General features: G+C 37.2%; 1 protein-coding gene across 4 annotated transcripts in view; it reads left to right on the top strand.

Annotated features, from left to right (window-relative positions):
• The window catches only part of LOC124135921 (multiple epidermal growth factor-like domains protein 6), a 122479-nt gene that overhangs the window by 58867 nt on the left and 46143 nt on the right, over window positions 1-17469 (top strand). For all 4 annotated transcript variants that reach the window (XM_046501611.2, XM_046501610.2, XM_046501608.2 and 1 more), the window contains exons 6-7: window positions 5634-5768; window positions 6852-6986. In XM_046501611.2, the coding sequence (XP_046357567.2) occupies window positions 5634-5768; window positions 6852-6986 (270 nt within the window). The remainder of the gene's footprint in view (window positions 1-5633; window positions 5769-6851; window positions 6987-17469) is intronic.

Below are 17469 nucleotides of genomic sequence, written 5' to 3'. Positions count from 1 at the left end.
GCCTTCATAATCCACAGATATGGTGGAAACTATTTTGTGGAGGCTCACACTAGGTATGGGTAGTAAGGAGTAGCCCGGATGACGTCACAATGACCGTAGTGGTATGTGATCACAGCCACTGTGATCATAAGAATAGACAAAATAGGCATAGATTCGATGCTAAAATAGTGCAATTTTAAGGTGTGTAAGAAAGAGATTACTACATTCGTGCCTCTCAGATACCATTTAGCTTACAACTCGTTTCAAAACCTGATCGTTTGATACCGTTTCTAACTAACTCACTGTACGTGTAGAGAACCGTATGTTAGACTAGGTCCTTGTAGACTATGGTTTTCGTAAGACGCTTAATGGATGGGATGATCAGGATCGGTAGCACTAATGTGTCATCGTACCGTGGGACGATGCTCATAATATCAACCACTGGTTTGTTTTGCCCAGACACAATCTTTTAACGCGTCGTCGCGAATACTTGAATATTGATGATTGAGGAGGCGGTAAACAACACAACAACGTAGAAACACGGTACATCTGAAAGGAATCATTATCAACGGTATGTACACATCATCACTATAAACATATATCTAATTATCCTTCCTACTGTATTTCTAAAGACAAAGCCTCTTACTACTCAGCTTCACTGAGAGTATGAGAACCATGTTTACGAGTAGGTCGAATTCCTCCGAGACATTTCCCACATTTCCCAAATAGACACTGATCACAAGATGCTGGCTTCAACAGTCAACAGACATTGTTATAATATCTCCAGTGTAACACGACCAGTCTTCAATGAGGCACCTTTTCTGCAACATCAGATAATGATGTTTGAATGACACAATCTCTGGAATATGTTTTGATGGTATTTCCAACAGTATTTACGCCAGAATACCATGTTCGGTGGGTATTATAGCAACATCGACGTCAGTTTATATTCAAGGATAACCTCAGGGCATAATGTAATCCGTCAATTCTATCTCTGTCCAGCATCTCAGACATTGTACCTTGGTAAAAAATCCTTTGTAAATAAACAAGGAGTCGCAGAAATCTATAATTAGTAGCTGTTTCACTTTGGAAGATATTTTTGCTCCAGGCAAGAAAGAGTAAGGCAAATAACGTCATACGACATTTTTTATCATCTCTGCATATGTGTACAAGGATGAGATAGCAACATATCAAGGAAATAAATTGGCAGCATGCTTCACAGATTGTGAAAGGTCTCACGCGTTGTAATATGCTTGTGTAATTGAGAACTACAACTACGAGCACGTAAATGTGTGTTCATGAAATTGTAAAATTGGGATTTACATCATTGGTCAGTTATGATTTTACTTTTTCGGAATTACTGTTATTACTATTAAAATTCCAGAAAATGCTTTCAGTTCATGATCTCTTGTCAAAGTGTCATTAATGTATGGCTACAAATGTAATATACCTATATCATTGTACAAACGTTGCGTTTAACCTCCAAAACTAAAGAGGAGTTGCCTTAAGTTTTCATTTTCTTATAATGAGTCATATTTTTCTACTAGCTCCTAGATGGCAAATGATAAAAAGGGGTAGTGAATTCCTAGACATGTACTTTCAAAGATATTTTCCCAACAGCGTATAAATCTGATATAATTGTTCTTCAAGCTCCAGGCACATTTCGTGACTATCAGCTGTTTTCTGCTGCATTATGTAACAACTCATAATCTGTGACCAGTAAACAATAAGGTCATAGAACAACAAAAATATATGTCTGACTGATGGAAAGATAACATAAATGCACAATTCTTGGATAGAATGCATACCTCCTGCTTCTTTGAACGTTTCTATGTGCACATACTGATATGGAGGCTTGTTGGTAAGAACATCCTACAGGGCGTGCTATATATGTTTCATTATACAAGGAATGCATGTAATAAACACATGCTGTCGTGTCTATCAGTGATGACATTTAGATGCAGAACGCCTCTGGAAATAAGCTCAGTGCGTACCGTTCATAATGAGCACAATGGAGCTAATTCCAAAACCTTTTAACGTAATGCAAGCCATTTGGTCCCTGACACTTTTTACGATCGGAACACGATTCCGTGTACAGGCGTACATTATGGACGATGGTACTGGTCAGGTATGAAATCACCTTGCAGACATTTGCCTTTGGTGTCTGCATTTCACAACCTTTGCGGTATATTCGAGATTTCAAAGAGGGTCATGCAAATCTGGCTCAAAAGTTATTTGATCAAGGTTACATTCATGGCATCAGTAAAGCTTTCAAAAAGTTTTATGGTTAACATGTGGAAGACATTTCCAAATTTGACGCATCAGTGACAAAAATGATGTCCGATGCATTCCCTATTTTGACTTGTACCATATGTTACCGTGTTTGATCAGGTGCATGATAGATTCCTTTGATCATTGGTATCACCACTATTTGATAGTGATTCATAAACACATGCTCTTGATACAGTCGGTATCGTACATTCGACTCTGCTTTTAGCAGAGACTTCTTGTGGCTATGGAAAGGGTTTTTGTCGCTTTTATTTAATGTCAGCAGTGAAAGATATTGGCAATGATTATTTGTTGAATGGCAAGACCGTGAAACACAGCGTTTGTCTTTTCTAATCGTAGACATTGTATAGACAATGATGAGTTTGGGAATAGAGTATAAATCCTCTCGAGATATGTTTATATTGATATCGGCGAGAGAGTTTCCATAATAATTCACAATAAAAGGACAACCGAGTGTCACGTTATAATTTTTTCTTGCATCCTGTTTAAAAAAGGTAATACAAAAAGTAAACACATATCAACACGAACATCTAAATGGGTTATTTGTTCTTTAATTATTGTATATCAGGATATTAACGTATATGAACCTGAGTGCACCTTTGGACAGTATTTCCTTGGCAGGAACATCTAAATGGGTAATTTTCCGGACTTTCCTCCCACATTAAGCTGCCGCGCCGTGATATAAATGGAATACTGTTAAAAGCGGCGTTAAACCCAACTCACTCACTCACTCACTCCTTGGCAGGAAATTCCAAAGTGACAACATGTCGTTGACGATAATCACTTTTGTGAAACCCCCGATCACGGGTACAGTGGCACACATTCAAATGGAATCAATTTTCAGCGGACCCTGATACAACTAAGGGACCATATATGCACAATAATAACGGCACATGATACCACTGACTCACAACTGACCCGAATACAGTTTCAAGTGTAGTTAGAAATAAGAAAGACGATTTCTCGATGTGGTCGTTTTGCACTTAAAAAATAACGTAAATTGTATTGTCGTTTACAGCTGCCAGTAAACCACAGCAGACACTAAATGTTCATGACACTCATGACGTCATTCTCCTTATACTTCTAGTGGGGAGGAGGTGAGGGGTTATGTGGGGAAGCGTTTGTAAGGAGGGTGTAATCGATCTAGGAAGATGTTGCAAAGAAACACTTGTCAGGGGTAACTGTGAATGGGTAGAGTCGGCAAATAAAGTTTCTAACAGTTGCTCCGACTCAACATAATTCCTGCTGTAGGAAATGCAAACTGATATGTTGTGATAACAGCAGCTTTCCGTGATGGCTCTTTTATGGCATTCTATGAATTCCGTCTTATCTTGTGTAACAAATTGTGAAACATGACAAAACTTGTAAAACATGATAAAAAAGGAATTAAAGCAATTACTAGTTCATGCAGTTCATGCAGTTCATGCAATGGGTAATGTAATGTAAATTTCCATATATAACACATAGACACATTATTAACACGAACTGTTTTAACTCGAATATGTTATTTTGGTGAACGCCGTGATATCACTGGAATACTGTTCAAAACGGCGTAAAACCCAACTCACTCACTATTTCGGTGATGGAAATAAAAGCGACAAAACTCATTTCATAATCACAAGAAATGTCTGCTAAATGTCGATTCCGACTATAGCATGATCATGTGTTTATGAATCACTAACAAATAGTCGTGATACGAGATGTTCGTGACAAGAGGAGCGTATTCTGCCGATTCGACAGAATTCAGATCGGAACTAGGGTATAACATCGACATTCCATTTATCTCGAACTCGGTTTATTTAGTTTCAAATTTTGCGATAAGCGAGGTATTGAAGATATACAAAAACATTTTGGGCGGTGGGTTAATCTAGCGGTTAAAGCGTTCCCTCGTCATGCCAAAGGTCCGGGTTCGATTTCTACATGAGTTCAGTTTGTGAAGTACATTTCTTGTGACATTGCTGGAATATTCTAAGAGCGGCGTAAAACCATACTCTTTCACTCCATGGCATTGATGACGTAATGCATTATTGCTGACGTGGGATTTACAGATGTGACGTCACAATCTTCATTGGTGGCATCATTCTGGTGTTGTTTATCTATTGAAACTGTTCTCCATACGCATCCGCCGCTTCTGAACAGCTGTATATCAACTACATGTATGGATAAATACTACATTCGAGTGTGTATCATACCGATTTTACGAATTATAACAAAAGGCGCGTATGCTTGCCGTAAAGGTGACTAACGGGATCGGGTGGTCAGGCTCGCTGACTTGGTTTATGCATGTCATCGCATCCCAATTGCTTGGATCGATGCTCATGACATAAGTCACTGGATTGTGTGGTCCAGACTCGATTATTTACAGACCGCCGTCATATAGCTGTAATATTTCTGAGTGCGGCGTTAAACAAAAACAAACAAACAAACAAACGAATATCAGAATTAATGAAAATGTCACCCTTGCTCGTGAAATTCAAAACGTCTGAACAAAGTGACACACTCAGTCATGTTATACTGCCTATACATCTCCAAAGCCCGAATGCGCCTTGAACGAGATTGTTAAATATAATCCTTCCCCATCGCTATAAGAACAAGAGCGGTTATTAGCCATTATAGGTTCCATTTCTTTATCCATGAAGTGTACACAATATGCTCCTAAGTGATAAGAGTCAGGGCACGTCTCGTAAAGGTACTATTACCCTATTAATGACAAAATAAAACACTGTTTAAAAAGATGAGAATAAAGGCGTGCCACCCTCGTGTGCACGTCATCACATGCAGCAGCTGTAAATCAGAGGAAGCTGACGCTGATTGGCTGATGATGGCGAATCTCTGGTATGATTGGGCCAACTCGTACCTCATCAGCCTCTTGAGATGGCCGTTACGGGATTCCGTACACAGATACCCATCCTGCTACGCCTGTATGGAGCAGTAACTGTTTTGACAAAGCCGCTTCGAAGCCGTGCGCTTAAAAGTTCCATAATCTATTGTTTTGGACCGGATCATTGATGGATTCGCTAATGGTGCCTTTTGGTGAATATTAGGCTTTGGAAGCTGATATGGTGCTCTGTATCTTCTCGTTAGGAGGAATGGTAGCCATGTAACAGAACCGTTCTTGAAGGAGTGCTGTTATTACTCAGCCATACGGTGACTCGGTTAAAACGTTATATCACCCCAATTTGAGCTCCATACGGAATACTCCCAGTACACTACTTTCACTGACACCCAGCTATTGCTAGAGACACCACTCCGGAACACACAGGACATCCTGCAATACAGTTACCACCTAAGACATGGAGATGTTCACTTTCGCTCTGTATCCTTTATGCAATATTGACTTATCGTAAGTATTTAACACTTTTCAGGTAAGTTTGGAGACCGCTGTACATTAAACAGAGAATGTTGGGACGCCTATCCCAGAGGCGTGTGCTCCAGGAACGGAACATGTGCCTGTGAATCAGGCTACTATAGGCACGATAACCTTACTGGCTGTACATTAAGTAAGTATTTTATATGCCCTTACGTTTATACGCAAACATATTTTAGTATGATCGCCTTTGAGTGATTTACGTTGCATAATATGTTATGTTTCAGTATGACATTGTTATAGAATTGATGTTGTAAATTATTATTTTTATCATTATATTTTCTTGTTTGCAAAATAAATGTTTTAAGCGTCTCCGATGTACATGCTTCTGATTAATGTTATATATGTGTACTTGTCAATTATTATATTAGGAAAATATAAACTTTGCGTTAGGTTAAGAGGTTCTTGGATCTTGATAATGAACAAAAGCGATTTTTGTGAGGTCCTGCACTTAGAAAAGCATTACGCCGAAGAGTGATAAGCAGTAACAACGCCCTTAAAGAAACATTAGAGTAAACCACACGTTTCTCTGAATCAATTTACTGTTACCTTAAGACGGGTATGGGAGGTGTCTTGCGATAAAGACAGATGCTTATTGTTCTTGCTGTCTCGTATCTTATCATTAACTGATTATGCGCCGTTGCGAATTTCATGCTGTGTTTTTCTGATATTTGATGGACTTAATGGTTCATTCACATATATATGTACCATTTGTTGCTCAGATGTATTGTTGTAATCTCATTTGCTCCCACTCAAATGTTATATTATGTGAACATCATATGACATTAATCATCTTTTTTATTTCAGATTTCGGAATTCACATGAATTATATTTTTTTAATTTTTGCAACGTATTTGTAAATGATCTAACTTTTGATATTATGTATTGTGAATTGTAAAAGGTAAAACCGAACTTACTTTGTTATTAATTCAATATGACCATGTTGAATATGGTAATTGAATTAATAAAATGGCATTTGTGCAATATATAAAGTACGAAGTGTTACCTCGGTTTTACTTTCGTAAACATAGATGATGGTCAATCGACCGCTGTTTGATATCATTTATTGCGAAAAGCTAACATTCCTTTTTTCATCACAGAGTTCCCAAGGCGTGCTGTTCGTTTGTGTTCTTCATATATGTGAAGCGCTAATTTAGCTGCGTTAAGTGGTATCACTGTTATGTGTGTTTTCAAAAGGAACTTATTTTCTCAACAGGAAAGATAGGTGACACAACTTGCGCAATCGACAGTGACTGTGAGGATGCAGTGCCCAACAGCGAATGCACCCAGACTATATGCACCTGCAGTGTCGGCTTCAACCCCACCGACGACGGAACACAGTGCGTCAAAAGTAAGTCACTGTGTTTTACAATGTACAGTGAAGGCGTAAAGGAAGTATTTGACATGCTGTGTTCGTTTTGATCGGCCTGTTTCTTCTTTTCACTTCTTTTTTTATTATGTATCAATTCCTTGTTATATGTTCAGAAATATCTACCTTTATCATTTAACTACTAATACAGGATGTATTCTCTCTTAAGGAAAGAAAGAGATATGAAACAGAATTGTTTCGGGCAGCGAAGAAAATGGACTGACCTGTAAATATTTTTAGTAGAAATTTGCAATTTTAAGGCACAGAGTGAGTGAGGGAGGTTTGACCAAGGAAGAAAGTATTCTTGGTGTGTGACGGTATGCAACCCGTACGTCAAATATGTCCATCCACTTAGCGGACACCTTGTATCAGATAGTTACACCAGAATGTCCTCATTACTGATTCATGCATGAAGTATTAGATAAATGCCATTTGTGCTTTAATGGTTTACGATTTATAAATTTGGATTAACTACCTCTATGGCATTTCAATTTAAATTATATTTCGACTACTGCAAACTGCTTCAACGATAACATAATCTTATATTAGGGACTGCACACAACTCGCCCAATTAATGGTACCTTGTACCCTCATCTGACCGCCTCCATGTTCTGGTGGGTAGAGCGTCTGTCCGGGCAGCTGAAGGTCCATGGTTCGAGCCCCGTACGCGTCATACCAAAACCTTATACTGCCTTGCGCGTGGCCTTAAGGGGATAACACGTCGGCTCGTTGTCGGTATACTGCGTCTGAGCAGGTATCCATGTTAAACTGCGGCATGGCATCTCAGTAGGCTAGCACTATAAAATCGGCATTAGCTCGGACTAGTGAAAGCAGCTATATATAAACATACGCGTGCATGCACGTCTCTATATAAGTGCGATACGCTTGACGTTAGACCCCATTTCACCTCACCTCACCTTCGTCTGAAGGCTTAATGTGCGTCACATCGTGAACAAGTTGTAAATTGCGTCTCTTCTCAATCTCCTCCTCTCCAGTAAGCTACATAGTTGTATCATCTCCTTGTTTTGACAGACAACGTGCCTTACAACTCACCCAGCTCCGGTAATACAAAACTCAAACGTCAGTCATAAACCTCTGTTGGTAAACGTGAGCGCTTACACACGTAGGTCTTAGAACAGAAGCCAGGGAATAGCCAAGGAATCTTGCTCATGACCTAATTCGAAAAAACGACATTTTGTCGAAATGCCAAAAACTTAGCATAATTAACATTATCTTCACCAAAATATGAAAAAAACCTCCAGGGAACTAATATGCAACCGTGAGTTATACCTTTTTCACATTGCTGGACATTGATTGGACAAAATCCATATTTCACATGGGCGTGACGTCTGTTACCGTAGCAGCTGTTGGCTAACTTAGTGTTCAAAGTGTATCACCAAATTTATGAATTGTTCAAACATCGTGCAAGTCTAAGGAAGCATTAGACCACATAAACTGATGAGCAAAAGAAAGTATACACCCTTGTTGTATGGCGGCTAAATAAAAGCGACAAAACTCCATATTCATTAGAAATCTCTGGCGAAAGCAGAGTCGATAAAATTCCGACTGTATTATGAGCATGTGTTTATGAATGACTATCAAATAGTGATGATACCAGGTGTTGATGAAAAGGTGTGCATATCCTGCCCCAACGGTGGCACCAATCACAAATACTGGAAGTAACATTTTTCCAGCATGAGAAATAACGATATGTTTTTCATTCGATTACGAGACTGTTGGATTTTAGAAAGTAGATTTATGATTCAGGGGATATGATACACTGTATCTAAATATTTTGTTGTAGAAAAGAAGGTCTTATAGTGGGTTTTAATAGAAGATTAAGAGGCCATTTAGAATATACATTTATTTTAACTGGTGTGATATGTGTGAAGAATTAATTATTAGACACTTGTGATATTTCAGTGGACACTTTATATATTTGAAAGGTCGCGTACTTTTTCGTTTTTGACCTCAGCTGATGTACATATAAAAAATGTTTCCTTTTTTGCATATTTTTTCATTGCTTTAACTGTACTGGGCATATGTGGCTTTGAGGAGCTGAGCCGAGTGGTACGGAACTAAATCCTTTATCACACAATAATGTTCTCCCAAAGTGTCAATAGAATTTCTCTTTTTAGAACAGGTAGTGAACCGACAAAAGCCAGTATTGCGTCATGTCGGAAAAAAACGTGTTTAAGAAAATATTCTTCAGGGAAGGTTTTGGAAATTTGGTGTATTTTTTCTCAAAATATCTGTACCATTTATTATTTGAAGATGAAAGCACAATAGAGTGTCGACAGGGTTTATAGGTGGTCTGTTTGTTCACTCAGATTTTTTTCTTTCCCTGTTACTTAAGCTCCCAAGATAAAGCCGGGCTGTGAACCGCACTGCCTGAAGTGATAATTCCTGCCTCCTCCATCGAGGGAGATGTGGTTAACTTTTGTATATCACTCTACCAGATGTATATCTTCCCCTCACACATTTTAACGACTCTAACTGACAATGCAAATCGCTAAATTAGCCTTTATACCAACTTGATTGTACTGGATGAGACTCATCTTCGTGTAGTTCAGCTCATTCATTGGATGTACCAACAGTGGAATTGATTGGCCAAGCAGATACATAAAATACCATAGATGCCAACGATGAGAGGGGTGAGGGTGTAAATAGATTTATAATGAAGTAAGTGTTCAGTCCAGCTAGGTTTGCAGGAACTGTTTCAGTGTCCGGTACCTTCTGTTCGTGTGCTACTGTTGTTGACTGTTGGTAACCTAAGACGTGAGGGTTTATTTGGCCAGCTGAAAGGAACGCAAAAGTGTTACAGACTTAACATATGTCTTTAAGGAATAGCGCTCAACCATTTTCTTAATACGCGTATAACGTATGTGGTCTTCATAGAAGATTCAACATTTGAATACTGTAAATCTTGAAAATAATGCGAGTGTGAAATTGCCAATGATATAATTTACGACTGGTTATTCAGTGATTGTTTCGTTTGCATTGCACAGTTGCTGATCTACCTACCATGTTAGTATTGTCGGTATCATTATATAGCAAGGCCGTTCATGAATTGTTCCCTAGAAGAAGGCAAGAAAAGTAAATTAAAATGTTAAATTAATGTTAAAATGTGTCTTCAGGTGTTAGGAGGAACTTGTGTAGCACTGCATATTAAGGCAACACTTAGGGATATCCTAAAAAAAGAATATTTTTTAGCTTAACAATTTCAAAGATTAAGATTTAACCGTGTTATAAATAATTGAATAATTGTAATAGATCCAGGATGGGGTAATGCTTGAACACACTTAAGTAAGTTCAATGGCGTTTATGGGGGTTATTCCCATTCGCTTCAGATGAACATCTAGAGGTGTGTTTTCTTATTACAGCAGTGATTAAGAGAGAAAGACATGAAAACGTAACTTCGTGCTATTATACTTGAGTTTGGTTTACACATATTTTATTCATATGAAAAGGATTGGGCACAAGTTAAGTTCTTGATTGGCTATAAGCCGGATACAAAAAAAACCCAAAACCTGTTTGGTACTTCATTGATTATAAGCCGGACACAAGGAAACAAACTGTTAAGAACGTCATTGATTATAAATGAGTCAGAAGGAAACAAACTGTTTAGTACTTCATTGATTATAAATGAGACAGAAGGAAACAAACTGTTTAGTACTTCATTGATTATAAATGAGACAGAATGAAACTAACTGTTTGGTACTTCATTGATTATAAATGAGACAGAAGGAAACAAACTGTTTAGTACTTCATTGATTATAAATGAGACAGAAGGAAACAAACTGTTTAGTACTTCATTGATTATAAATGAGACAGAAGGAAACAAACTGTTTAGTACTTTATTGATTATAAGCCGGACACAAGGAAACTAACTGTTTGGTACTTCATTGATTATAAATGAGACAGAAGGAAACAAACAGTTTAGTACTTCATTGATTATAAATGAGACAGAAAGAAACAAACTGTTTAGTACTTCATTGATTATAAATGAGACAGAAGGAAACAAACTGTTTAGTACTTCATTGATTATAAATGAGACAGAAGGAAACAAACTGTTTAGTACTTCATTGATTATAAATGAGACAGAAGGAAACAAACTGTTTAGTACTTCATTGATTATAAATGAGACAGAAGGAAACAAACTGTTTAGTACTTCATTGATTATAAGCCGGACACAAGGAAATGAAACTGTTTGGTACTTCATTGATTATAAATGAGACAGAAGGAAACAAACTGTTTAGTACTTCATTGATTATAAATGAGACAGAAGGAAACAAACTGTTTGGTACTTCATTGATTATAAATGAGACTGAAGGAAACAAACTGTTTAGTACTTCATTGATTATAAATGAGACAGAAAGAAACAAACTGTTTGGTACTTCATTGATTATAAATGAGACAGAAGGAAACAAACTGTTTAGTACTTCATTGATTATAAGCCGGACACAAGGAAATGAAACTGTTTGGTACTTCATTGATTATAAATGAGACAGAAGGAAACAAACTTTTTAGTACTTCATTGATTATAAATGAGACAGAAGGAAACAAACTGTTTGGTACTTCATTGATTATAAATGAGACAGAAGGAAACAAACTGTTTAGTACTTCATTGATTATAAATGAGACAGAAGGAAACAAACTGTTTAGTACTTCATTGATTATAAATGAGACAGAAGGAAACAAACTGTTTAGTACTTCATTGATTATAAATGAGACACAAGGAAACAAACTGTTTAGTACTTCATTGATTATAAATGAGACAGAAGGAAACAAACTGTTTAGTACTTCATTGATTATAAATGAGACACAAGGAAACAAACTGTTTAGTTCTTCATTGATTATAAATGGGACAGAAGGAAACAAACTGTTTCGTACTTCACTGATCTATTAGCCGGACACAAGCAACCACACCTGAGTGGATAAATACTTTATGTCCCGAATGAATGAATAATTTATGTCTCGAGTCAATAAATACATTTTATTATATAATTCAGAGCGAAATGAAATGAATACTTATGCCCTGACTGAGTGAATGCATTATGCCCCTTGTGGATGACCTTCTTCCCTGTCCCAAGTGAATGAACCTTATGTCCGGAGTGAATGCATACTTTGTGTCCCAACATGTGCATGATGTAAGTCCCTCGAATAATCGTTACGGGTATCTGAGTTGCTTTAAGGCCATCGAATACCTGTCCAAAATGAAGGAAAACTCATCGTACATTCACTAGGTATTCCGATATATCTCATAACAGCTCACCCTCTAAATCTTCGCCCTTGAATATGTACCAAATGTAACACAGACAATGTTGCTGAAACTTACATGGTACAGTAAGGATCGGTACCAAGATGCGCCATTGTTGCGGTTCCGAGTCAGAATATGTCCCTAGGAACTTGTGGAGTAGACTTAATGGATCAGCGAAGTAGTTCATTGAGTGTCATCGTTTTCCGACGGCGTGGCGTCACTTGCTTGTTACAACACAATTCAGTTCCCACACTGCGTGAACATTCTGTGAGCTCAACGACGGGCACAATAATGTAGATCTGTCATACAAATGTATTTCTGGCTCCTACTGCGTCAGAAAGGATTGAACGATGAAAATCGTCGGACTTCTCATAACGGTATTGTGTGAATTTACATCTACAATATTTTTCTACAATCGAAATTTATGTTGTAGAGAGAAATGAAATGTATGTTGAAGAGAGAAAGGAAATGTATCTTGTAGCGAGATAGGAAATATATCTTGTAGAGAGAAAGGAAATGTATCTTGTAGCGAGAAAGGAAATGTATCTAATAGAGAGAAACGAACTGTGTCTTGTAGAGATAAAGGACATATATATTGTAGCAAGAAACGAAATCTATTTTCTAGAGAGAAACGAACTGTGTCTTGTAGAGAGAAAGGAAATGTATCTTGCAGCAAGAAAGGAAATGTGTCTTGTAGAGAGAAACGAAATCTATCTTCTAGAGAGAAACGAACTGTGTCTTGTAGAGAGAAAGGACATGTATCTTGTAGCGAGAAAGGAAATGTATCTTGCAGAGAGAAAGGAAAATAAATGTATCTTGCAGCTAGAAAGGAAATGTATCTTGCAGCAAGAAAGGAAATGTGTCTTGTAGAGAGAAACGAAATCTATCTTCTAGAGAGAAACGAACTGTGTCTTGTAGAGAGAAAGGAAATGTATCTTGTAGAGAGAAACGAAATCTATCTTCTAGAGAGAAACGAACTGTGTCTTGTAGAGAAAAGGGAAATGTATCCTGTAGCGAGAAAGGAAATGGATCTTGTGGAGAGAAAGGAAATGTATCTTGTAGCGAGAAAGGAAATGTATCTTGTAGCGAGAAAGCAAAATTAATGTATCTTACATCGAGAAAGGAAATGTATCTTGTAACGAGAAAGGAAATATATCTTGTAGAGAGAAAGGAAATCTATCTCATAGAGAGAAACGAACTGTGTTTTTTTTAGCGAGAAAAGAAATGTATGTTGAAGAGAGAAAGGAAATGTATCCTGTAGAGAGAAACGAACTGTGTCTTTTAGAGAAAAGGGAAGTGTATGCTGTAGCGAGGAAGGAAATGTATCTTGTAGCGAGAAAGGAAATGTATCTTGTAGAGAGAAAAGAAATGTATATCGTAGCGAGATAGGAAATGTATCTTGTAGAGAGAAAGGAAATCCAACTTCTAGAGAGAAACGAACTGTGTATTTTAGAGAGAAAGGAAATTATCTTGTAGCGAGAAAGGAAATGTGTCTTGTAGAGAGAAACGAAATCTGTCTTCTAGATAGAAAACGAACTGTGTCTTGTAGAGAGAAAGGAAATGCATCTTGTTTAGGGAGAAAAGAAATTATCTTGTAGCGAGAAAGGAAATGTATCTTGTAGAGAGAAAGGAAATGTATCTTGCACCAAGAAACGAACTGTGTCTTGTAGAGAGAAAGGAAATGTATATTGTAGCGAGATAGGAAATGTATCTTGTAGAGAGAAGGAAATGTATCTTGCAGCAAGAAACGAACTGTGTCTTGTAGAGAGAAAGGAAATGTGTCTTGTAGCGAGAAAGGAAATGTGTCTTGTAGAAAGGTAGGAAATGTATCTTGTAGAGAGAAAGGAAATCTATCTCATAGAGAGAAACGAACTGTGTTTTTTTTAAGCGAGAAAAGAAATGTATGTTGAAGAGAGAAAGGAAATGTATCCTGTAGAGAGAAACGAACTGTGTCTTTTAGAGAAAAGGGAAGTGTATGCTGTAGCAAGGGAAATGTATCTTGTAGCGAGAAAGGAAAATTAATGTATTTTACATCGAGAAAGGAAATGTATCTTGTAGCGAGGAAGGAAATGTATCTTGTAGAGAGAAAAGAAATGTATATCGTAGCGAGATAGGAAATGTATCTTGTAGAGAGAAAGGAAATCCAACTTCTAGAGAGAAACGAACTGTGTATTTTAGAGAGAAAGGAAATTATCTTGTAGCGAGAAAGGAAATGTATCTTGTAGAGAGAAGGAAATGTATCTTGCAGCAAGAAACGAACTGTGTCTTGTAGAGAGAAAGGAAATGTGTCTTGTAGCGAGAAAGGAAATGTGTCTTGTAGAAAGGTAGGAAATGTATCTTGTAGAGAGAAAGGAAATTATCTTGTAGCGGGAAAGTAAATGTATCTTGTAGCGAGAAAGGAAATTATCTTGTAGGGAGATAGGAAATGTATCTTGTAGAGAGAAAGGAAATGTATCTTGTAGAGAGAAAGAAAATGTATCTTGCAGCAAGAAACGAACTGTGTCTTGTAGAGAGAAAGGAAATGTGTCTTGTAGAGAGAAACGAAATGTGTCTTGTAGCGAGAAAGGAAATGTATGTTAAAAGAGAGTATTAAGGAAATGTATCCTGTAGAGAGAAACGAACTGTATCTTGTAGAGAGAAAGAACATGTATCTTGCAGCGAGAAAGGAAATGTATCTTGTAGCGAAAAAGGAAATGCTTCTTGCAGCGAGAAAGCAAATGTGTCTTGTAGAGGGAAACGAAATCTCTCTTCTAGAGAGAAACGAACTGTCTCTTATAGCGAGAAAGCAAATGTATCTTGTAGCGAGAAAGGAAATCTATCTTATAGAGAGAAACGAACTGTGTTTTGTAGCGAGAAAGGAAATGTAACTTGTAGCGAGAAAGGAAATCTATCTCATAGAGAGAAACGAACTGTGGTTTTTTTAAGCGAGAAAAGAAATGTATGTTGAAGAGAGAAAGGAAATGTATCCTGTAGAGAGAAACGAACTGTGTCTTTTAGAGAAAAGGGAAGTGTATGCTGTAGCGAGGAAGGAAATGTATCTTGTAGCGAGAAAGGAAAATTAATGTATTTTACATCGAGAAAGGAAATGTATCTTGTAGCGAGGAAGGAAATGTATCTTGTAGAGAGAAAATAAATGTATATCGTAGCGAGATAGGAAATGTATCTTGTAGAGAGAAAGGAAATCCAACTTCTAGAGAGAAACGAACTGTGTATTTTAGAGAGAAAGGAAATTATCTTGCAGCGAGAAAGGAAATGTGTCTTGTAGAGAGAAACGAAATCTGTCTTCTAGATAGAAAACGAACTGTGTCTTGTAGAGAGAAAGGAAATGCATCTTGTTTAGGGAGAAAAGAAATTATCTTGTAGCGAGAAAGGAAATGTATCTTGTAGAGAGAAAGGAAATGTATCTTGTAGCGAGAAAGGAAATGTATCTTGTAGCGAGAAAGCAAAATTAATGTATCTTACATCGAGAAAGGAAATGTATCTTGTAACGAGAAAGGAAATATATCTTGTAGAGAGAAAGGAAATCTATCTCATAGAGAGAAACGAACTGTGTTTTTTTTAGCGAGAAAAGAAATGTATGTTGAAGAGAGAAAGGAAATGTATCCTGTAGAGAGAAACGAACTGTGTCTTTTAGAGAAAAGGGAAGTGTATGCTGTAGCGAGGAAGGAAATGTATCTTGTAGCGAGAAAGGAAATGTATCTTGTAGAGAGAAAAGAAATGTATATCGTAGCGAGATAGGAAATGTATCTTGTAGAGAGAAAGGAAATCCAACTTCTAGAGAGAAACGAACTGTGTATTTTAGAGAGAAAGGAAATTATCTTGTAGCGAGAAAGGAAATGTGTCTTGTAGAGAGAAACGAAATCTGTCTTCTAGATAGAAAACGAACTGTGTCTTGTAGAGAGAAAGGAAATGCATCTTGTTTAGGGAGAAAAGAAATTATCTTGTAGCGAGAAAGGAAATGTATCTTGTAGAGAGAAAGGAAATGTATCTTGCACCAAGAAACGAACTGTGTCTTGTAGAGAGAAAGGAAATGTATATTGTAGCGAGATAGGAAATGTATCTTGTAGAGAGAAGGAAATGTATCTTGCAGCAAGAAACGAACTGTGTCTTGTAGAGAGAAAGGAAATGTGTCTTGTAGCGAGAAAGGAAATGTGTCTTGTAGAAAGGTAGGAAATGTATCTTGTAGAGAGAAAGGAAATCTATCTCATAGAGAGAAACGAACTGTGTTTTTTTTAAGCGAGAAAAGAAATGTATGTTGAAGAGAGAAAGGAAATGTATCCTGTAGAGAGAAACGAACTGTGTCTTTTAGAGAAAAGGGAAGTGTATGCTGTAGCAAGGGAAATGTATCTTGTAGCGAGAAAGGAAAATTAATGTATTTTACATCGAGAAAGGAAATGTATCTTGTAGCGAGGAAGGAAATGTATCTTGTAGAGAGAAAAGAAATGTATATCGTAGCGAGATAGGAAATGTATCTTGTAGAGAGAAAGGAAATCCAACTTCTAGAGAGAAACGAACTGTGTATTTTAGAGAGAAAGGAAATTATCTTGCAGCGAGAAAGGAAATGTATCTTGTAGAGAGAAGGAAATGTATCTTGCAGCAAGAAACGAACTGTGTCTTGTAGAGAGAAAGGAAATGTGTCTTGTAGCGAGAAAGGAAATGTGTCTTGTAGAAAGGTAGGAAATGTATCTTGTAGAGAGAAAGGAAATTATCTTGTAGCGGGAAAGTAAATGTATCTTGTAGCGAGAAAGGAAATTATCTTGTAGGGAGATAGGAAATGTATCTTGTAGAGAGAAAGGAAATGTATCTTGTAGAGAGAAAGAAAATGTATCTTGCAGCAAGAAACGAACTGTGTCTTGTAGAGAGAAAGGAAATGTGTCTTGTAGAGAGAAACGAAATGTGTCTTGTAGCGAGAAAGGAAATGTATGTTAAAAGAGAGTATTAAGGAAATGTATCCTGTAGAGAGAAACGAACTGTATCTTGTAGAGAGAAAGAACATGTATCTTGCAGCGAGAAAGGAAATGTATCTTGTAGCGAAAAAGGAAATGCTTCTTGCAGCGAGAAAGCAAATGTGTCTTGTAGAGGGAAACGAAATCTCTCTTCTAGAGAGAAACGAACTGTCTCTTATAGCGAGAAAGCAAATGTATCTTGTAGCGAGAAAGGAAATCTATCTTATAGAGAGAAACGAACTGTGTTTTGTAGCGAGAA

This window comes from Haliotis rufescens, unplaced genomic scaffold (genome assembly GCF_023055435.1).
Source record: "Haliotis rufescens isolate VD_foot unplaced genomic scaffold, xgHalRufe1.0.p SCAF_4, whole genome shotgun sequence".
Classification (NCBI taxonomy): Eukaryota; Metazoa; Mollusca; class Gastropoda; order Lepetellida; family Haliotidae; genus Haliotis; species Haliotis rufescens.
The sequence above is the reverse complement of the archived record's forward strand: the minus strand, read 5'-3'. Positions and strand labels throughout refer to the sequence as shown.